This window comes from Podarcis muralis, chromosome 13 (genome assembly GCF_964188315.1).
Source record: "Podarcis muralis chromosome 13, rPodMur119.hap1.1, whole genome shotgun sequence".
NCBI lineage: Eukaryota > Metazoa > Chordata > Lepidosauria > Squamata > Lacertidae > Podarcis > Podarcis muralis.
Genome location: NC_135667.1, coordinates 55,704,897 through 55,728,086, shown reverse-complemented (window position 1 = coordinate 55,728,086; position 23,190 = coordinate 55,704,897). Strand labels below are relative to the sequence as shown.

General features: G+C 44.3%; 1 protein-coding gene across 5 annotated transcripts in view; it reads right to left on the bottom strand.

Annotated features, from left to right (window-relative positions):
• The window catches only part of PLEKHG4B (pleckstrin homology and RhoGEF domain containing G4B), a 99,913-nt gene that overhangs the window by 56,830 nt on the left and 19,893 nt on the right, over nucleotides 1-23,190 (bottom strand). Inside the window, exon 1 of one of the 5 annotated variants that reach the window (XM_077917651.1) lies at nucleotides 20,159-20,197. The exons of 2 other annotated variants lie outside the window; for them this stretch is intronic. In XM_077917651.1, the coding sequence (XP_077773777.1) occupies nucleotides 20,159-20,182 (24 nt within the window). In that variant the 5' untranslated portion in view covers nucleotides 20,183-20,197. Of the gene's footprint in view, nucleotides 1-1,693; nucleotides 1,826-13,353; nucleotides 13,758-20,158; nucleotides 20,198-23,190 lie in introns of those variants that run through there. 2 more of the 5 variants (XM_077917649.1, XM_077917650.1) reach the window with 2 other exon arrangements.

Here is a 23,190-nt window from a genome sequence, read left to right as displayed (position 1 = left end):
TGCACTTCATAAATGAAACCTTTATGTTTAAGCAATATAGCCTCCAATAACACTCTTTCCATGTAGCTTGATATTGGTAGAGAAGAAACATGACTAATAAGCACTCCCACCAGCTTCATCTGATTCTATAGGCAGGGCTGGTCCACCCAGGAGGCAAACTGAAGCAGGTGACAGAAGCCTGCAATAAGTGCTCTGTGCAAGATCTTGCCACCACCCCTTCTCACTTCTATGATTGTTACTATTCAAGATCTGTCAGAAAGTCAGGAGGGATGTTGTCCAGAATAGTTCCAACTGAGGGCCAAACTAGGCATGGCAGGGGTAGCCACATTTTCTTGTTCACATCCCCACCCCATTGCCAAATCAATTGAGATGCACAAGGTCTTATTTTAACATGCAAAGGGGCAAATGCTTGCTATTTGCAAGGACGGTGGTGACTTCCCCAATCAATGCCCTCTCCCTGCCCCATCCCTGTTCATAAATTCATCACCTCTCACTCAGTGCTGCTTGTTGCTGCCCTTGAGGTCCATTTGGTAGAACAGAGACCTGATCGCCGTCTCCTGCCTGCACACTTCACCCCACCCTGGAACTCCCCTCCAGGAAAAAAATATATTCAACATATAGGTAAACGTAAAGGGACCTCTGACCATTAGGTTCAGTCGTGACCGACTCTGGGGTTGCGGTGCTCATCTCGCTTTATTGGCCAAGGGAGCCAGCGTACAGCTTCCGGGTCATGTGGCCAGCATGACTAAGCTGCTTCTGGTGAACCAGAGCAGCGCACAGAAACGCCGTTCACCTTCCCGCTGGAGTGGTACCTATTTATCTACTTGCACTTTGACGTGCTTTCAAACTGCTAGGCTGGTAAGAGCAGGGACCGAGCAACGGGAGCTCACCCCGTTGCGGGGATTCAAACCGTCGACCTTCTGATCGGTAAGTCCTAGGCTCTGTGGTTTAACCCACAGCACCACCCGTGTCCCTACATATAGATCCCCCCAAAAAAGCCTTTAGGAGGGTGAGAAGACCCATCAAATGGCCAAACAGCCATCTTGCACAGTGACTGAGTTATATAATTAAGATGTAAAGGAGGACACTGGTGGATAGTTCCTGCTACCAGCCAAGAATGCATTTCCTCCCATCCTAGGTCCAGTCTTCTTGCATACTATGCAATAAGCTTTGCCAGGCTCAGAAAAAGGAGAGGAGAGTGGTGGGGGATGAGGCTACGGGAGGCGGGGGGGGGGGGATGAGGCAAGGCCCTGCACCCGACAGCAACTTCCAAGCAAGGAAACCCCAATAAAACCTTGTAGCCCCTCAGTCTCAGTCTTTCTCCTCCCTCTCTGGAGGCTCCTGGCCTCTGCTGAGCCATCCCCCCCCCCAATCTCTGGCTTGTGCTGGTGCTGAAGGAAAGCAGGAGTCCAGCACACCATCACATACTCCCATTCCTACACCCTCATCAGGGCACTTTGCACAAGAGAAGTTTGCTCTCCGACATGTTTCTAACTGTGTGTGTGTGTGTGTGTGTGTGTGTGTAATTTTAACTCTATCAATGTTTATTTTATTTTTTATTGATCATCCCCTCCCAATGCTTTTAGCTGTTTTTGTTTTTATCTGCAAGTTGCCTTGAGTCCCTTGTCAGGGGAAAAGGCAAGGTATAACTTCCGCAGTACCCCAAGGACCACCTCTTTCCATATGACCCTACCTGGACCTTAGATCTTCCTCCGAGGCCCCTCTTCATGTGCCTCCTCCACAAGAGGTCCAGAGGGTGGCAACACCAGAAAGGGTCTTTTCTGCAGTGGCTCCCCGTTTGTTGAATGCTCTCCCCAGGGAGGTTTGGTTGGCGTCTTCATTATACACCTTTAGGAACCAGGCAAAAACATTCCTTTTTAACCAGGCCTTTGGTTCCTTGACATCCAATGTCCATTTAAAATGTGTTGTGGAAGGAGAGGTTATTGGGTTGTCTTTGTTTTCTATTTTTATTATGTGTTTTCTGTTTTTTTTAATTTTGTGAGTTTATGTTGTGAACTGCCCTGAGATCTATGGGTAGAGGGTGGCATACAATTTAAGTAAATATATAAAACCAAACAAAATCCTAAGGAAAAGTTTCCAGTTTCAATGTTGCAAGCAAAGGGCTGTTTCAAACAAGAATAAATCACCAGGTCTCATCAATTTATGCATAGCATAATGAACAAGAGGTTAAGTCCCTGCCCTAAGGAGCTTACAATCTAAAATTCAACCTAATGGGAGACCAGAGGGGCCTGGGAAGAAACACTGGAAGAAAGAGGAACAGGTGGAGAACGTGTATGTATATCACTTGATGACTACAGTGCTGAGCCTTCACACAAGCCTGTGCAAAACCATGTTAGAAACTGAGATATGAAAGCTAGGAGATAAATGGCACCCCTTAAACCTAGATTATGGGCGCAACAGTTATTTATAACAAGTATGCAAAGCTGAAAATGAATGAACTGCAGTTAAAGTATTATGTTCATTTTTCACATGGCCAAGTTCTTCCCCTGCCCACCTCCCTAATATTCTTAAGAGGGTCTCTTATCCAGTCTTCAGAGAGTAGCTGGAAGTGGTGAGGCCCTTCCTTCCACTCTGCAGTTTTGATCTGTAATCTTAGAAGAAGAAGAGTAGAAGAGTTTGGATTTGATATCCCGCCTTTCACTCCCTTTAAGGAGTCTCAAAGCGGCTCACATTCTCCTTTCCCTTCCTCCCCCACAACAAACACTCTGTGAGGTGAGGGGGGCTGAGAGACTTCAAAGAAGTGTGACTGGCCCAAGGTCACCCAGCAGCTGCAGGTGGAGGAGCGGAGACGTGAACCCGGTTACCCAGATTACGTGACTATCGCTCTTAACCACTACACCACACTGGCTCTCTTAGGTGCAGAACTGCGCCCAGAGCTCAGAAACTCCTCGCACTGATGAAATTCCCTGTCGCAAAATGCGCCTAGAACAATGGGAGTTTTGAACACGGTGTGCAAATGATCCCTTGGCAAGCTGGCAAGTGTAGCTTTTCAAAATGGAAGGAGTTTGGCAGACAGTAATCAAATACTGAGTAAATCAAATGACAGACACGAATGTGTGAACCACAACTTAGCCTTTTTAATGATTAACCAAATGATTTGGCACAATTGCTTAGATATGTAGTGCTTAAAACATTGCTTGCTAACTTTGTTTTTCATTGATACAAACTATGCACCATTTCAGATTTGGTGGGAAAGAAGACGGAACAATAACATACTGGGGTGAAACGGAAATAACCGAAAAGCTTGGCCGCCTCCAAGGCTTTACTTTTCTGCTCCACATAAAAGAGGGGCCTAAGATTTTAGCACTGCAGCTGTGCAGGCTCTTCTTCCCACCTTTCCCCAGAATACATTGTTTTGGTGATAGAAACTTCCTGGTACCAAAGCATTCCAGAGACGGAGACCTCACCGCTGGCCGGTATCCCAGTGATTTATGTGTGATTAACTAAGCCCTTCTTAGTGTCCTCCCTTCTGCAGGCAGGCCAATGGTACAAGTCTAAAATTAACCAGTTTCAGAGAGCCCAAGAGAGAGAGAAAAGGTTTTTTAAAAGTTTCCCAACATTTCCTTGCGGGATCACATGAAAGGTCCATTGAGTACAGCACTGTGTACCCACCAAACGGAGTGAAGGGGATTCAGCAAGCAATTATAGAATCAACAGGAAAACATCTGATTTCAACAGGTTTTGAGCCAGGGCTTTCTATAGCACAGAGCAGTTTCTAATGCAGTTAGAAAGATATGAGAGATATGCTGTTTTGTTTCACCAATTAAGCCACTTATGGGTGTGGAAGTCTCACACAGAGGAGATGAAGTTGACTTGTGCACAACCTGCTTGCGCCTAGCATTTGGCCCTCAGATACACCATCTCTGAACATGGGAGATTCCATCAAACTGTTACAGCTATCATTTTACAACATCATCAAAGTTAATGGTAACTACCCCCCCCCAATGCCCAACTTGGGGGTAATGAATTCCCTAAGCTGTGTAATGATTCAATAATGAATCGTGTGGACCTCATAGGAGTATCTCCTTCTTCAACATTAACTCTTCCAACACAGATATTTTAATTATTGCACGCTCAGGCAGTCTGAGGACAGCACAGTCAACTGGGACTTTGGCAGAAATTGCATTGGGTAGGTGAAGGGGGGGGGGAATCTCCCATAAGGGGCTTGAGGGGAGGATTGGCCCTAGCATGCCCCAAGCTCGGGTTGGGTCTCTGCCTGGCTGGAATCCTCTCCCCAGTCTCCCAGTGAGACCTTGCTAGCTTGGCTTGCAGCACAACAGGGGTCATCACTGGCCAGTTCCCTCAGAATGGGTTTACTGCGGTGCAGCCTCACTGAATCCCATTCCACCAGTATGGGGAGAGTGGAATGACGAACTGATCCTACCCCAAATCCTCCAGCTAATAAAGATTTGGCCTGATTTCATCCTGTTGCGGTCAATGCTTCTTTGGGGGGATTAAGAATGTGCCTGCCTGGGCAAGTTCTCTTACTGTTTCTCTCTTCCGACACCCTACCCAAGCCTTTGAGTGCTTTGCTGGAGCAAGCCTTTCTCATTTAGAATAATCTTGGTTTCACATAAAGCTTTTGGGGGAACTTATGACTGTAAGTTTCATTGCTTGCAAGGTCTGCAGTCCCCCTTACAATCTTTTAAGGGTTTGCAGCTATGAAACAAAGGCAGCAGGGAAATAAAAGGACCAAGGTCAGCAAAAGTCAGATGCACAGGTCAGGGACTTTTCCAGACTGCCATTTTGTTGCATGAACATGAAATTGTTCCTAAGTTATTGCAAAGTGAGATCCAAATATTTGGTGAAGTTATCGAGGAGAATAACTGACCAAGGGAACCTGAATTTCCCTCAAGTACTCCAAATGCAGTATTTCGTTGCTGGGGTAATTGAATTTCAGTGTGCTTGCGGCAACAGTGTTATGTGATACACCATCTCTGAACATGGGAGAGTCCATCAGGGATAATTATAAGCATGTATTGATTGATCCCATTAGATGGCAGATGAGCACCCAGTGCTGTAACACGGCTGATGCTGGACACGCAGATCAGTTTGGATGGGTGACTAATCTAGAAGCTTTCAAAGAAAAAGCAGGACTCAATAAATGTCACCCATATCATCAGAAGTGACACACAATCTCTCCCCTGATTTAAACTGTTATTATTATGTTTTACCATTATCTTAAACTCAAATGCAGCAGTGCCTGTGAACAAGCAAGTAGTACAAAACATGGAAGTAGGCAGTTCTTCAGAACCATTTGGGAAGGGGTGGGGAGTCTGTGACCCACCCAATGTTGTTGGAAGAGAACTCCCATCAACCACAGCAAGCAAACACAGCCAATGGTCAGGGGTGATGTGCATAATATAATACAACAATACCTTGAGGGCCACAGGTTCCTCACCCCCATTTAGGGAATGAAAGGTCAGAAGCAGCACTTTGAGTTGTGCACAAAAACAAACAGAAAGCCAATTAAGCTCTTTCAGCATAGGTTTAAAATGAGCCTATTATCCCCTTTCAACAGCTTGACTACTATGTTCTCTATAAGTTAACGTTTCTTTTAAAAAACTAACAACAATTTTGAAAGGCACACCAACCCCATATATCACACTTTACAGTAATCAAGCTTGTACAGTGGTACCTCGGGATGCAAGACGCAACAGCGTGTGTCGTGTTTCGCCGCTTCCGCGCATGCACGTGACGTCATTTTGAGCGTCTGCTCATGCGCAAGCGGCGAAACCCAGAAGTAACGTGCTCCGTTACTTCCGGGTCACCCCAGGGCGCAACCCGAAAATATTTAACTGAAGCGTATTCATCCCGAGGTATGACTGTATGTTACTAAATCATGGAAAACTGGGGTCCCATAATTCCTACTCTGGGTCAGGATGCTATTGGTGGGGTTGTCATCTGTGCAGCAAAGATATCATACCCCAGATCTCTAGACACCTTCTCCCAACGACTTCATTAGGATGTTTAAACATCTTTTTGGACAGAGCAGATCCTGTGAGAGCACCATAGTATAAATACCAAGGCACTTGATAGATAGGAGTGGAACCACTGGAAGAGAGTTTTTCACTCCACTCCACATCCCAGCTGGAGATATAACACAGGCTCAGACTTTGTGGACTCTCAACTGCCATCAGTCCCAACATGTCCAATGGCCAATTGGGGGTGACGGGAGTCACAGCCACCAATATCCAGAGTCCATCACATGGGCTACACCTGATCTAAAGTACGGTATATTCCCACGCCTCATTTGCAAAGAACAGAAACTTGAGTTATAATGCTTTGAAATCCACATCAACTGGCGAGAGAACCCTAGAAAAAGTTACAGAACATTATTCTCACGCAGGCATAAGACTAGGCAAAGAAAAATAATCCTACAGAAGATCACCATAAGGATTTTGCAAAGGCCTGGCTCTCTCCAAAGGAATAGCCCTCTCTTGTCCACTCATACAATGACACTGTCCAGTCCAGAGTTGTTAACAACTATCTCATAAAAGTTGTAAGTTTGGATTTCTAGCCAATTTATAAAATCAAAAGGTGAAAAGGTTACTTGCTGTCTCATTCTGACTCAGTCACAGATTACTCTGTACAGGGGGAAATAGAGCACCTGCTGAGTCAATTTATAAATATTCTGGCTGAATCCTTGCACTTGATCTTGTCTGGGGCTTCAGATAAGGGGTTTAGCACTCAGTTCCCTTCTGTTGGAGTCCAATATCACTAAAGCTTCTCTTCACAGCTCTCTTTCACGTACAGGGGGGAAAACAGGTCCCCCCATCCCATAATCAAGCCTTGTAGCCTAGACATGAGCACAGAGAACTTTCAGGACCTTTAGATTACTCACATCCCCTATAAACTATTTCTGTCAATGGAGCAGTGTTGGTAGCAGAGAGATAAAGATCACCCACTTTCCCCTACTCACAAACAAACCAGCACATCTGACCAAGTCAAAACACTGAAAATAGTGAGGGCAGCACAGCAGTTTAGACATCTTTTCAAAATAAAAAAATGGAAAAGTTCCTGATTTCACATTTCTATTTAAATTATTTAGACTTTCTAACATATATGCACCACAGTGTCACAACCTTATCAAAATTTTCACACTGTTGCACATAATGAAAAATCGTTTCCCTTATACTCTTCCTAATCCTATTTCAGCGGCATTGCAACAGACTTTCACTTGCAGAGACCTCTCCTTCCTCCCCTCCTCTGCAGCCTCCACTGCAGCCCCCAAATCTGCTCTAGACCTTTGGGGGGGGACTCTGCATGCTGGAAAGCATGGAAAGCTGCGGGGGCCGGGAGCTCCTGTCACACCCACTGACACAACACCGAATCTCACCCAGGGTCTTGCAAACAGCACAAGGAATGGCTCAGGAAATAAACACCAGAAGCTTCTTAATGCTGTTATGCTTGTGGCTGTCTATTTATTAACTTTCTGGAGGTAAGCCTATGGTTTCCAGAAGGATGCCTGAAAGTAACAAAAAAAGCTCACAGGCTTTGATTAAAAATTCCTTTATTATCCACAAGGTTCTTTATAGTTTAGATAAGTCTAAACAAACAGAAGCTTTTGGCATCTGCAAAATCATTTTGCTCTCCAGAGATAAAGCCCACATCCTCTTTGGAAATCCCCATGCAAGTTTGAACAGTTTTTCTCCAAGGGAAAGACAGCAGTTTTCGAAAGTGTGCACGGAAACTTAACAAGCTCCCCAAGCATAACAGCAGTGCACATCCCTGAACAGATTTTGCCCTGCAACGGGAATTTCAAATTATTTTTGAAAAGAATTTTGTTTCCAGTCAGGAACTGCCTGTTTTAGCTCACATCCTAGAGGTCAAACTTCGCTAACCACTTGATGTGTTACATCCTATGTAAGAACATGAGAAAAGTCTGCAGGATCAGGCCAAGGGCCCATTGAGCACCCCATTCCCACGGTGGCCCACCAGATGCCTACGCAAAACCCACAAGCAGCGCTCTCCCCCCTTGGTATTCAGAGGCCACTGCTTCTGGGGAGAGAGCACAGCCATCATGGCTACCAGCTATTGGTAGCCTTCATCGCCTTTAATTGGTCTAATCCTTTTTTAAAGACATCCATCACTACCTCTTGCGGGAGTGAATTCAATCTATAAACTATGCACTGTGTGAAGAAGTTCTTCCTTTTGTCTTCACTAGATGCCCACTGGAGTTCTTGTGTTATGGGAGAGGGAGAAAAGCTTTTTACTACAGTGGTACCTTGTGTTACAGACGCTTCAGGTTACAGATGCTTCAGGTTAGACTCCACTAACCCAAAAAATAGTACCTCAGGTTAAGAACTTTGCTTCAGGATGAAAACACAAATCACGCGGCGGCAGCAGAAGGCCCCATTAGCTAAAGTGGTGCTTCAGGTTAAGAACAGTTTCAGGTTAAGAATGGACCTCCGGAACGAATTAAGTACTTAACCCAAGGTACCACTGTATTCACCTTCTCCACACTTTGCAAAAATTTATACACCTCTATTTCCCACCAGGCTTTTAGTATTTTTAACAGTTTAAAGCTGCAGTAGCAACTGTTATTAGCAATTTAGAGTACCTTTCTCAGAGTATCTTTCTCAGGGCATTTTTATATAGTGGTACCTTGGGTTACAGACGCTTCAGGTTACAGACTCCACTAACCCAGAAATAGTACCTCAGGTTAAGAACTTTGCTTCAGGATGAGAACAGAAATTGCGTAGCAGCAGCGCGGCGGCAGCGGGAGGCCCCATTAGCTAAAGTGGTATCTCAGGTTAAGAATAGTTTCAGGTTAAGAACGGACCTCCAGAACGAATTAAGTTCTTAACCCAAGGTATCACTGTATTCTGAATGGGAGTTTAGTTTATAGTTTACCTTCTGTTTAAATTGGAGGTTTGTTGTCAGTGTTGATTAATGTATTTTTAAAAACTGGCCTTTGCAGGGCTATATGCCACATTTTAATTGTTGTGTTAGGCAACAGATTCATTTAATAAATAATAATAGCAGCAGCAGCAGCGACAGAAGCAGCAGCCGTAGCAAAATAGCAAACAGTCCTCAGGAGACTGAGCTCAGCGCCCAGGGACTACGGCAGCAGCTATCCAAACAAGTAAAAGGTTTTCTGGGCTCTTGTAGGAGGGACAAGATGAGAATTCCTGAAAGCAGCAGAGACATTCCAATGTTTTCTTTTTACCTGTGCTCCCCTGTCCCCATTGAAGCATTTTATTCTGTAAAAGATTCTTCACAATTAGGGATTCAGTGGTGAAAACTGGAACGCTTTTGAAAGTGTTACTGATTAGTGAAAAGTTGTCCAAATTTACCTGGAACACCTTTACAAAAGAATAAAAAAGTCAAGAGCAGCAACAATAAGGTGGGAGGGGATTAGTTTAAAAATAGTGATGAGAAAGGGGCTGTGCATTTGGTACAGCGCAAACAAGGGGGGAGAGCTGTATGAAGGAGCAAGTTTGGCAAAGGCAGAGCTTTTGCACTTTCAGCCGTGTGTGATCTGACGCAGCTGCAACAGAAATACTGAAATACAATTCATGGACATGCAAACAAAGCAAAGGCCTTGCTAGAGAAGTATCATAGAAGTGTCCTGCTGCTAAGAGGTAATAAAAGAGAGGGATGCCACAAGACAAGTTTCTGGTTTTAAAGGAAAAGCCTGGACAGTCTTAACATTTCTTTCGTGACCATTAGGAATCCTGCCAGCTTAAAAGTAAGGCTGAGTGGGCAAGACTGCAGAACGTGCTTCTACCTGTCTCACCTGTGCTATCAAGGACTTCCCTGATCCTTAGCAACTGATCCTAACAGCTGTTGAGACATCTGAGAGGACATGCCACTTAATCACTAAAATGAACAACCCTCCCACAAAGTGGTGGGGGGAGGGCCTACCTCTCATCCTGCAACTTGTACAGTCACATCCTCCTGATACAAATCCTCCAGCTGAAATAACTACAGTTCACTGTTAAGTAGGGGAGGTGTCCTAAAATGAGAAATTTCAGAAGTGTTGTCATTTGTGAGTATTTTTATGCCTCAGACGTCTTAATCTCCCCTTTCATGTGTTTACCACTGCAAATACTTATGTAGCCGCAGTTCTGAAGCAACTCTTTCTCTTGGTTCTAAGGGTATCGGAACTCACACATCCAAAACAACACTCTAACCACTACAACACAAAACACAAAACATAAGATGCTATTTAAAATTTCACAGCATGACTTTTTAACGGCCCCATTAACTGCGGTGCTGCAAAACGTGGGGTTTTCACTGCAAAACAACTGCAACAGTTGGGCACAGGTTTGGAGAGGATCCCAAATTTGGGGGCTTGTGGTTAATTTTCCTCTTTTTAACCTCTTTCCCAACAGCTAGTGTTGGATACTAAAGGTACAGCCAGCATTGTTTGCAAAGGCAACTTTGACCTTCAGAGGAGACAGATGTAGGATGCTCACCTATGTAAAAATAAAGGTAGTCCATTGGCACCAGCTTTATAGCTCAACACCTGTTAATATAAGGACTACTGGTAGGTTATCACATAAATACAGAAATGAACAATCTTGTCTTGTATTGCCCCCAAAGCATGACCTACAATAGAAACAGATTTACTCCCAGCCCTGAAAGCTTTAAGAGATTTTAAGTCATTTTAGTCCCAGCACACCTTTCTTGCAACTTCTTCTTCACTTTAAAGTAAAATACTTCAAAATCAAAATAAAGGCTAAACAGCCAGCTGTTTCTGTCTAGACAATGAGCCACTGTAGGGGTATTACTGATCTCTGGAAGGTGAGCAAATAATGCTTTGGTTGAAGGCATGCTTTTAAAGGAGGTCTCAAAATATTGTTTCATTGAAATGGTTTACAGCAGCAAAGAACTCTGAGAGCACAAGAATTTGCTGACTCTGTATTGATAATAACAAACGCTCTTCACTGTTCAAAGGAGAACACAAGTTTGCCTTAGGTTGCAGCATGGCTGAAGTTATGCAGGCGTGGACCTGACCAATACCCCAACTGTGAACTCCAATTTCTTTATTCAGTCACTTGCAAGGGGATTATTACCTTCAAAGAACTGTGAGTGAGCCTTACAGACAGACAATGCCTCTTTTATTATATGTACCCTGTGACTGTATAAGTGAATGCAGTGTAAGATGGGTTCCTGTACTAGGGATGAGGAGCAGTATCTAGCAAGCCATGCTTCAAGTAGGAATTGTCAGCACTGCAAAGTTGCAGATTGGCAGCCAATCCCTGAGGGGATGCTATTCATCAGCTGTATGCGATGCACTTTTGCTTCTATTTCTGATCTGCAATCTGCAATGTGGCGAGACATGGCAGTGCAGATTAGTGCGAAGTGATTGCTGTAGCCATCAGCCAACCTCTCTCAGCTAATGGGCACTCTTAGAACTTTGTAGAAATGCTGTGGGCACAGGGCACCAGTTAAAAAATGGCTGCAGTGAGAGCACGGCACACGATGAAAAGGTCTGGCACATCTAAAATAGAGACAGGCCCACAAAACAGTCCGGGCATGCTCCCCATCAAAGATAGCTCAAAGGACTAAACCTTAATTATTAAAATGCCAGCGAGAATAAAGAGGCATTGCTTTAGGGGATTTTATTAAAGGTAAAATAAAGAAGGATTGCCTCTTTATTCCACTGTCAGCACCAGGAGATCCTTCCTGAGGCAAGCATTCCACGTTCTGCCCGGACACTGAGGTCCAGCGCCGAGGGCCTTCTGGCGGTTCCCTCACTGTGAGAAGCCAAGTTACAGGGAACCAGGCAGAGGGCCTTCTCGGTAGTGGCACCCGCCCTGTGGAACATGCTCCCCCCAGATGTCAAAGAGAAAAATAACCACCAAACTTTTAGAAGACATCTGAAAGCAGCCCTCTTTAGGGAAACTTTTAATGTTTGATAGGTTATTGTATTTCAGTGTTTTGTTGTAAGCCGCTCAGAGTGGCTGGGGAAACCCAGCCAGATGGACAGGGTATAAATAATAAATTGTTGTTGTTATAGCCAAGGCACCCCCATCATGAAGGTCTTCTCCCTTGCAGTCTCATTTCATCGTGCAGGGAGGGGGGAACCTCCAGTGGAAATATCGAGGTCTTGGGCAAGCCCTGGGGTGTTAAAGGTTAATAACAACACTGAACCAGAAAAGGAATGGAAGCCAGAGCAGATGACAAATCACTGCTGTGATGTGCAGAGAGTAGGGAAAGCCACTCTGTGAATGCCCAGAAGTGCTGTTACTTATGACTTCATATCAATTTAAATGATCCACCGTGGCCAAAAAGAGGAAGGATGGTGACAAACAGATATGGCTACTGGAGGAGTCAGATTACCAGATCAAGACCTACAGAAACTGCAAAAAACAACACACAACTGTTTCCCTACCTACATCAATGCATTCCCTCCCCACCCCCACTTTCAGAATTAATCTAAGCAGCCTTAGGCAATAGCCATGAAAGCCTGGGCTCTCAGCAGGCGGAATTCTATGCCCAACATGACAACGTCCACAGAGGGGCACAAAAACACAGAACACACAATTCGCTGCATCACTGCAGTTTGTGTTGTAGTGCTAAATCTTTTAAAGTCAGAATCCTAGCACATACCGTAGTTTTTAAAAAAATACATGTGTGCTTCCTAAAACAAAATCTTCTCTATTTCACATCTTGTCCCGTTTCAAAATATCTGATGCATTAATATCACAGATATCTTAATCTAAAAGTGTTCAGCTGTAACTTGAAAGCAATCAATACAAGAACAAAGAACAAAAGGCACCCAAAGAATAATCTCTCATTTCAAATATTTCGGAAAAAGTGGAATAAAATACAAGACCAAGATCTTCTTAACAACTTGTAGAAGATTACAAAGGCATTTCTGTGATTTTGCTGCCCACCTCCTTGTAGGATTGTCTCAGTGAGTTAATTCCTATTGCAAGCAAAGCAGACATTCTGACATAAAAGCTGCTGCCTGTATTTTCAAAAGAACAAATTCCGTGTCTTACACAAAAAGAAATAAAGCAGATTATTTTGCCCAAGAACAAAAGGAAGAATCCTATTCAGCAACCATCATGTTTGCAGGCAAGAAACCAGAAAAACTTCCTGAAATTTCAACAGGTTTTCTCTAATTTAGTGAGGGCACTAACTCATTACCAAAACAGGAGCCCTCTTTATTTAGCAAAGTAGATTTGTTTTCTTTGACCACAACATGCAAACGATAAATGTTGCTAAAAATGCCCCCATGAAACATTTTAATTAATTTTACAAATAATTGCTAATAAAACTATTCTTGGATACAGCTCATTTTTTAAAAAAAATACAAAAAAGGATTTCTGTAATCTTGTGAGTTTGGGTTTCCCCCCATTGCATTCGACATACCTTTATGCTCAGATAATTATCACTTCTTGTCTTTGGAGCTGCAGCCTGGTGATTCATAATGACACCCCCTCTCTTTGGATTTCAATACAGAAAAGTAGTCCATAAAATCAACTGTCTCAAGACAATGAAGACTGTAACTCAAGCCCATGCCCTTCTAATAATTTCACTTGACGTGTCTGCCAGATTCCTGTCACCCTCTTTTGCATGTGAGTTTTACATACTCCCTCAATGCTCTCAGGAAGCGCTGCCAGTTGCACACATCGAGACCGTGAGAACAGACTGGAGAGAGTTCCCTTCCAAGCAGCCCGGACTGCTCGCCCATTGCTTTAGTATGCAGACTGATGTAACTTCCTCTGTCCGAGGGGGGAGCGAGAGGGACGTCCGAGGCGAGAACAAAGCAGCTCGGAGTTGGGGGGTCACCTCCACTTCTCACTTTACAGGCAAAACATCGGATCCAAACCCAGCTAGAAGCTGAAAGGTGCAAAACTCCCCCCCCCCTTATGGGGAGAGGAGATTCCCACGATATTTAGTGGTCTAGCACAACATACAACGTTACAATTTGATTTGCCATGTACACTGACTTGCCCAAATCATCAAGGTTAAAAAAAAAAAGCACATTCAAAGTGTCTGCTTGCTTGCTTGTTTTATTTCTTTATTTTGTATACTGCATTGCCCTTCAGCCATAGATCTCAGGGCAGTTGACAACATAAAAAATACAATATAAAAACACAACAACAACAACAACAAACCACCCCCCACAAACACATTGAAAAGGGTTGGTTTTGTGGGAACTGTATTAGCATGTATTTCATTGTTGCTAAGTCGCTTCAAGAATCTTGTAAGAAATAAACAAAATAAATAAAAATCATCCAGAGAAGGGACTATAAGGAAGTCAGGTTATACTGTTAATAAGAGTTCCGTCTCAAAATACAAATGGAGCTTATTTTCCTTCTGAATATGTAGTGGATAGCACTTTCAGTTTTTCCCACCATAAAGATTATTTCAGGGTAAAACTAAAAATACAGTGGTACCTCGGGTTACATACGCTTCAGGTTACAGACTCCGCTCACCCAGAAATAGTACCTCAGGTTAAGAACTTTGCCTCAGGATGAGAACAGAAATCGTGCTCCGGCGGCGCAACAGCAGCAGGAGGCCCCATTAGCTAAAGTGGTGCTTCAGGTTAAGAACAGTTTCAGGCTAAGAACGGCCTCCAGAATGAATTAAGTTCTTAACCCGAGGTACCACTGTAATAGCTCAGTCCAGTTACAACCACAATCACAAAATTTATGATCACAGAAGTGCATCTCCATTTGCATCCAAGTCAGTTCAACGTCCTGATGAAATCTGAAAGAGCACAATTACTAAGAAACTGGACCTCAAATCCGAAATCCCCAATCCAAATGTTGCCTCTGCCACAAGGTCATGAGGTGGCATTAGGCAAACCATAGCCAGAGAGGGAGGGGGAAGCTATCCCCCACCCAAATCAAGTAAATAAATAAATAAATAAAAACTTAACAAAAAGTAGAAATTTGGGGAGGATCCTTATTTCTTTTCTTCCTCCATACCCCTTTGCAACCATTTCTTTATGTCACGAAAAGTTGAATGTTATCACAAAACTGGCAACAGTAGATGTTATCATGTAACTCCACTACACACCATTAGAACAGATCGCGTTTTCGCCTGTGGTCACTGGCAAAGTAATCAAGACTGCAAAACATGGTTGCCTACCTCCAGCCAACCTTTCACGGGTGAAATAAGAGTGCCCACCCAATTTAGCAATCAGGATCCTGAAGCTGAACTGCCCTTAACACATTTCCAAAGGCTCTTCCCCACCTGCTACAAATAGAATTTATATATTTTAGAAACGCATACCCTGGCACAATTAAGGACAGTAAAAAAAACAACGTATCTTAAATCTCACAATAGATTTTGCAACCTAATACGCCTTATTCAAGAGTATTAGGTTATTTATTCATTATTATCTGACAGGTTTTGTTACATTTATATCCCACCTTTGTTCATTAGCGCTCAACGCGTGATACACAGAGTTCCCAAAATGTTTCCCACTCTGGGGAAGGAAGCACAATAACCTGAAGAACTGAAATTGAAGAACATAGGCAACATTTTAAGAGCATTCCTCAAATCTTCTCAAATAGTAAAATGGCACAAACTATTTTATGAGGAACAGTGATCAGAACCTCAGAACTATCACTAGTACATAAGAACCATTAGACCTTTTGCAGCTCAATACAGATCTGACAGACTTTCTTCTATTACTATTATTATTATTATTATTATTATTATTATTATTATTACTACTACTACTACTACTACTACTACTACCACCAAGGTTTTTTCCCCAGCCAGAACTCAACAGAACTGGGTCTGACACCTTTCAGCTGGTCGCCATTGCCATTCTAAGAGAACAAAGGGAGGAGTTCAGGGTGAGTTCTGGCACCTCTTTTTCTAGCTCAGTGTTTCCCAACCACTGTTCCGCGGCACACTAGTGTGCCGCGAGATGTTGCCTGGTGTGCCGCGGGAAAAATTAAAAAATTGAAAGATTTTTTTTTTTAAAGTCAAATTTTCGATTGGGGCGCCGTCACTAGATGACCCCTGGGGTTCCCTCCCTCCCTCCCGCTCTGCGCCTCCCTCCTCCTCCTCCTCCTCCGGGGAGGCCCTTCCTGGCTCTCGGCCAAGGCTTGGCGGCTGCCACTCACTCACTCGCTCGCCCACCCGTCCCTCCATCCCTGCACCCGGCCTCTCCCGCTCCGTCCCCGGCGCGGGGGCTGCCGGGATCCGTAGTCCCCTCGCCCTTGGGCTCCGCGCCCGCGCGGGGTGCGCAAAATACGTTTCCCAGCGTGGCCTGGCGGGCCGGGCGTTTTGTTTGAAGCGCTCTTCTCCCGGCCATGGAATGAGCGCAGCGGTGGCGGCCGGGCGGGCAGGGGCTCTTCCGCGCAGACCCCGCGCAGCCTGCCTGCGCCCCCCGGAGATCGGGCGGCAGGATGGAGCCCGGGGATCCCCGCGGAGGCGGAGTGGCGGAGGCGGAGGCTGCCCCCCAGGTAGGGCTGCGTCGGGGGTTTTTTATTTTTGCAATGCTGCATCCGCGCCGGAGGGGACGCATCGGACCGCGGGGAGACCCCTTGGCGGGCGTGCAAGGCAATGCATGCGTGCAGGCGTTGCATGGAGTGCAGTGCAATGCAATGGCAACGCGGCGCCCTGCATGCATGCAACTTCCACCGGCGCTCCGGACTTGGCAGGTGAGGGGGGTCCCCAGTGGGCGGCAGAGAGAGCCGGGAGGGCGAAGGGGAGCCGGGGGGGGAGCAACGCTGCTCCCCGAGCCGAGCCCGGGGGGGGAAACTTCGGCGTCGTTGCGCCGGGTGTTGGAAGCGGAGGCTGGCGGGGGCCCCTCACCTGCAAAACCTGGTCGCCTCTCATATATTTCGTGCATTGCATTCATCGCCCGCTTTCTCCTCCAAGGAGCTCCCGGGGGCGCGCGTGGTTCTCCCCGTGTTATCCTCGCAACAACAGCCCTGCGAGGTGGGTCAGGCGAGTGGCCCAAGGGAGCACCCAGGGATTGTCCTGGCCAGGTGGGGTGATTTGAACCCTGCTCTCTGCCTGGTCTTCGTCCTCATTTAGCCCCCACATGTGCATGACTGTGCATGACTGAGGTTTTCCCCCCTTGTCTTGGCTATGGTGTGAGTCTGTGCTGTTAATTAATGGGGTTCTGCCTTCGGAGAAGATGAGCCAGCCCTCAAGGAGGTGATTATGTAATTTGCTAGCAATTCATGTCCCTCCCGGCGTGACGCTGCGCGCTGACGTCACGGGGCTGTAATGGTGGTGTGCCTCGAGATTTTTTTCATGAAACAAGTGTGCCTTTGCCCAAAAAAGGTTGGGAAACACTGTTCTAGCTAAACAGCACTGGTTATTATATTTATATTCCACCTTTTTCGCTGACGGTGACTTTCTAAGAGACACCTAGGCCTCAGGGGGGTAATAAATGTAGTTTCAGCTGAACCATCTATACTTGCAAGTCAGACTCACAAAAATGAATGCTACTCCATACAAAACAAAGTAATAGCTACCTCATTATATTCTGGGTGGAAAACTGGTAAAATGTGGGCTAGATGATGTTACTGTTGGTGGATTTTTAGCTGGTAGATGGATAATACTTAAAAAGAGCTCATCAGCGCCTCCTTGTCAACCTGAAGAGAAGTGACAAGTGGGGAGCCACAGGGTTCCCTGCTGGGCCTGGGCTTGTTCATTTGTATATAGCTTAGAAGGAGTGGAAAGGATGGTCATCAGATTTGCAGATGACACCAACTAGATGGGGTATTTCTATCTTACCAGGCAGAAACAAGACTTTCAATTATTTTGATAAGATGGAGAACTGGCCCCAAACTAACAAAAATAATTTCAATGGTGATAAATGTACAAGTTCTGCATTTAGGTAGGAAAAATCAGATGCTCAAATACAGAGGAATGTTGAAGGAACAGGGTATGTATAATAATAATAATAATAATAATAATAATAATAATAATAATAATAATAATAATAATTTATTTATATCCCGCCCGCCCCAGCCAAAGCCGGGCTCAGAGAAGCTAACAACAATAAAAGTAATCTGGAGAAGATTGCCCATCCTCAAATACCTGAAGAGCTGTCACACTGGACCAAATTAATTTTCTGTTTTCCAGAGCAAGCTTCTCTAACCGAGTGCCTTTTAGATGTTTTCGGCTACAACTCCCATCATCCCCACCAGTAGGACCAGTGGTCAGGAATTAAGGGAGTGGTAAAAGAATGCACAAATGAACAAACAAGTAATAGTGACATTTCCTGAAGTCTTAATGCTTTTAAACCACGCTTATGTTTTGGAGCTCTCAGTTGTGTGAGGAAGTATGTTGAGACACTTCTCAAGCTGCAGAAATATGTCTTTGACAAAGAAGCCATCAATTAATTTGCGGGGCAATGAATAAAAAAGCACACTGTGTGGTTTCAAAACATACTTCAGCAAATCTATCACTATTTTACCTTGTTACTGCTAGGAATTAAAATCCAAAAAGTTTCTACTTAACTTCCAAATGTTGTGCAAAACATTGCAGCCTTCACGTTTACATGGATGAAAGTGGGGAAGAATTCTAATGTATTTTTGTTCCTGGTAGAACAATTCTGAGTATAAACCAGTTTGTCACCATCTAACATTCAGAGACAATGAAATATAAAATTCTTGCTCTAAGCATAACATCAAAAGCTTGATGTCCCAGTAATCCCGCACCAAGAATTTAGACTGTGAATGTGTCTCCCTCTGTCATTAACGGTGGCAGGCACAAAGCTAACCTTCAGTTCACAGGTCACTTAGCATGGGCTTAGAACATGCCCTAGGTATAGACAGCTTCGTCTCCTGGCCATTTTGTTTACAAAGGACAAAATCTGGACACTGAATGGAAACACATGTTTTGCATTATGTGCTATTGTTGTAATATGGACCCCTACTGCAACTTTTCTCTGGCATTTCAATAGCAAAAACTGGAAAGGTTAATCTAAAAAGTAAGCAATAATAACTTAAAATGGACTCAGCTCAAATTGTTTACAAGTTTTAACTATTCTCCTACAGAGATGAAAAGTATTCACCATATCTAATTATTAATTTGAAAAGGCTATAAACAGTAGACATTTCATTAAAAGAGAAAGCGACGACTAAGAAAAACTTCTGAATCCGAAGAGTTCTATCCATGTGGGACGCAAAACCACTATCCTCTTTTTTTTTTTAACCTTGCGTGCTTGCTCAGAAACTGTGATGGGGGAAAGTGGATTCTAGAAAACATTTCAACCACGGTAAATTGTGCTTAAAGCACCAGCATAACAATTTATTTAGTTAACAAAATTCATATACCACTTGATTGTAATAAAACCACTAAGCAGTTTATAGAATAAAACATTAAAACTAAAAACAGGTATTTTAAAATATTCAGTAGGTGATTCAAACAATGGCAGATTAGAAAAAGATTGAAGACTGCCCGAAACAAAACTGTTTTAAGCAGGAACTTGGAAAGAGTACAGCGAAGGCGCCTGCCTGATGTCAATAGGCAGTGAGTTCCAAAGTGTAGATGCTGCCACAGTAAAAGATTTATTTCTTACACATGCAGAGCAAGTATTATGTTGCACTAGTAACAGTGGCAGTTGTGCAGATCAAAGTAGTAGATGGTGTAAGACGATTCCACAAGTAAACTGGTCCCAAGTTGTCAAGGGCTGCATCTCCCCATATGAACAAACCTGGACCTATGGCCATCATCTGAGGCCCTTCTTAGTGTGCCTCTCAAGGGTGGCAACATGAGAAAAGGCCATTTCTGCAGCAGTTCCCAGTTTATGGAATGCTCTCCCCGGAGAGGCTCACCTGTCTGTGCACCCGTCAATTGCTGTAAGTTACAATGGCATGCAGTGACCTGTTTTCACTTGCGCGTTTTGAAATTAAACCCTGCAGATTGTGCAGCACTTTGCTGCTGCACTGCACACAGCTCTTTACAAGCAGGTATGATGCCAGGAGTAGCGCATGTTAGCAGAACTTGGCCAAAGCGGCCTGGCAGGGCAAATGATGTGGTCCAATTGGGCCTGTGGGCCAAAGGCTGCTGACCACTGTCCAAAGTCAGAGGCAGCATAAGAGAGTTTTCTGGGGCCTCACCCCACTCCTCTCAGGTTAAGAGGCTCAAGGGGCCATGAATATTAGGCTCCAACAGTACAGCTACTCATTTTACAGGGCTTTGCTAGCCTGCAATCCCACCATATGGGGCCTTAAAGCAATGCACTAACCTGCACGGTTCTGAGCCCTTTCATTTCCCTTTGATCGCTCTCCCCTCAGGCACAAAGCAAAAGCAAGTACAATAAGCTCACCTGCCTGGTGTTTACTTTTAGTTACAGTTGGGGAGGCTCCAACAACTCCTCGTTAACTTTGCTATAACATAGCCTGAGGGCTGGGTCCAGACACCGACTTTTTGAAAAGCAGCCACCTGCATCTTCATTGTAATATTCTTGCTGCCAGTGTTCACTTTTTTAAAAACAAGAAAAACCATTTGTTATCTGTTTTAACTATTATTTATTGTGGTTTCCTCACTCATTTGACAAGGGATGCCATGTACAAGAGAACATCGGAACGAAGTATACCAGCGTTTAAAACACTGAATTCTCAGCGCACTGGGGGGAGGGGGAGGGGGCTTTGCTTCCCAGCAGCACCCAAGAGAACAGAAAGCTGGAACCAAATCCACAAACAATGTGTTCATCTATATAGAAATGCAAGCTATCCTTGCCCCAAGAGACACACTGGATTGTTCCCACATTAAAGGCCATTTGGCGGTGCGATAAAGGGCTTGATTAGCATCCTTTGATCTTTTATCCCATTATGACTTTCCAGTGAACAACTTGGGAAAACTGAAAAGAGACACACAAAAAGGTTTTAATTTGCAACCATTTATTCTTTTGGTTCTTCTTTTTACTAATTATTTTAATGGGATTGCAGAAACCCAGAGCAGATAGACTAAGCAGATCTCAAAATATTTACCCAAAAAAAGTATAATGCCGGGGCTTAAAACTATTGCAGAGACACACAGGAAGATGAGTGAAAGGGGGCAGGGAAAAGCTCAGTGGCCAGAAATACAGAAAACTGAGTCATCACTCCTCTGCTGACAACTGATCTTTACAGAAGAGCTTGCTTATTTACCACAACAATCATGAATAGTGACAATGTCCGGGTTAATGCAAATGGAGTGTTGTACAACGTTGAAATCCATCCCTCAATGTAGAATAGCTGCAGGACTGAAAATGAACGCCCTGTTGCACATTTTAAAAAAATATAGGTCATCTTACAAGTAAAACTTATTCAAGGCAGCTCATGCAATAGGATATAAAAAAATCAGTTCCAACAATAAGAAAACCTCCTGGTACAATAATGATGGGGGATGAAACCACAGAGCCTAGGGCTTGCCAATCGGAAGGTCGGCAGTTCGAATCCCCTCGACGGGGTGAGCTCCCATTGCTCAGTCCCAGCTCCTGCCAACCTAGCAGTTCGAAAGCATGCCCAAAAGTGCAAGTAGATAAATAGGTACTGCTCCAGCGGGAAGGTAAACAGTGTTTCTATGTGCTGCTCTAGTTTTGGTGTTCCACTGCATCAGAAGCAGCTTAGTCATGCTGGCCACATGACTCGGAAAAACTGTCTGCGGACAAACACCGGCTCCCTCGGCCTGTAAAGTGAGATGAGCACCGCAACCCCAGTCGTTTGCGACTGGACTTAACTGTCAGGGGTCTTTTAACTTTTTTTTTTTTACAATAATGATGTCACATGATTAGACCACCCAGCCCCCATTAAGGGGGTGGCTGCATTCTAAACCAGCAGAAGTTTCCAAACAGTCCTTAAAGGCAGCCCTACAGAGAGCTCTTTGCAGTACGTGACATGAACATGGATTAATGGAATCAATGTTGACCTCTCCAGACAGGGCTGAAGCTGGTGAGCTGCACTCCGGGTCACTGCCACCACCTGAGCTTCCCAAGTAAGTGCAAAATACTCTCCAACTACTGTACACACTTGGGTTTTCCATGGAGAGCGCAACCCTATCTAAGACTAGTTGTAAATCTCCTTCTGAAGCGAGCGATTGCCCCCCCCATCCTGCACCCAATAGTACTTCCATCTTGTATGGATTTAACCTCAGCTTGTTTGCCCTCATTCTCCCCAGAATAGCCTTCAAACTCCAGTTGAGGACTTGGATCAGAAGATGGAAATGAGAGGTAGAGCAGAACGCCTATGTCATACTGATGACACCACAGCCCAAACCTCTGGGTGACTTCTTCCTAGCAGTTTCATGGAGGCATTAAAATAGCATGGACAACAAAACTGATCCCTGAGGTATCCCACAGTCCAACCGCTAAGGCGCAGAGCAACAGTTCCCCAGCACCACTCTCTTGGGATGCTTCCCCAGGAAAAACCAGAACTACAGTGCTTCCTCAGCCCAACCTAGAAACAAATCCTAAAGCTCAAGATAACTTGAAAAAAATTAAATTATACACCTGAGATAATGTGACAATAGTCCACAAACCTTTTCAGCAGGGGGCCGGTCTACTGTCCCTCAGACCTTGTGGGGGGCCGAACTATATTTTTTTTGGGGGGGGGGAAATGAACGAATACCTATGCCCCACAAATAACCCAGAGATGCATTTTAAATAAAAGCACACATTCTACTCATGTAAAAACACGCTGATTCCTGGACCGTCTGCAGGCCGGATTTAGAAGGTGATGGGCCCAGATCTGGCCCCTGGGCCTTAGTTTGTATACCCATGTAATAGACTGTGTGTAAAATCACTTAATTCATTATTCTATAGCAGCAACTGGATGACAGATAAGAGACTTTGATTAAGTATACTAACACCACAGTGGTTTGCCAGTCAGGTCCATAGTGGTGTTTTCTGCCTGCTTGATCATATTAACTGCTGGACACACAAATTCTTGTGCGCCAAGTGTTTAAAAATGGGGAATATGAAAGCATGGGACGGAAAAGCAGGAAAAATAAAAAAGGAACAATATTCACGTATCCCTAAAAATAAATCAATGGCATTCTCAACATGTAATGGACACGTATGCAATTTAAAACATTAAACTTTCATCTAAAACATTTCTCATCCATTACACAAACAAGCTGGCAGGAACCTCAGGCCTCCCCGCTTTGCATAATGGTAGAGATTGTGCTGGCTTATTCATGGACCACAAACTATGGTTTGCTGCACCATCTGAAATGGACCTCTGTCTTGTCATTTGTGTGTTGATTTTAAAAACTGAAGTCTAAGTCACAGAGAATTGG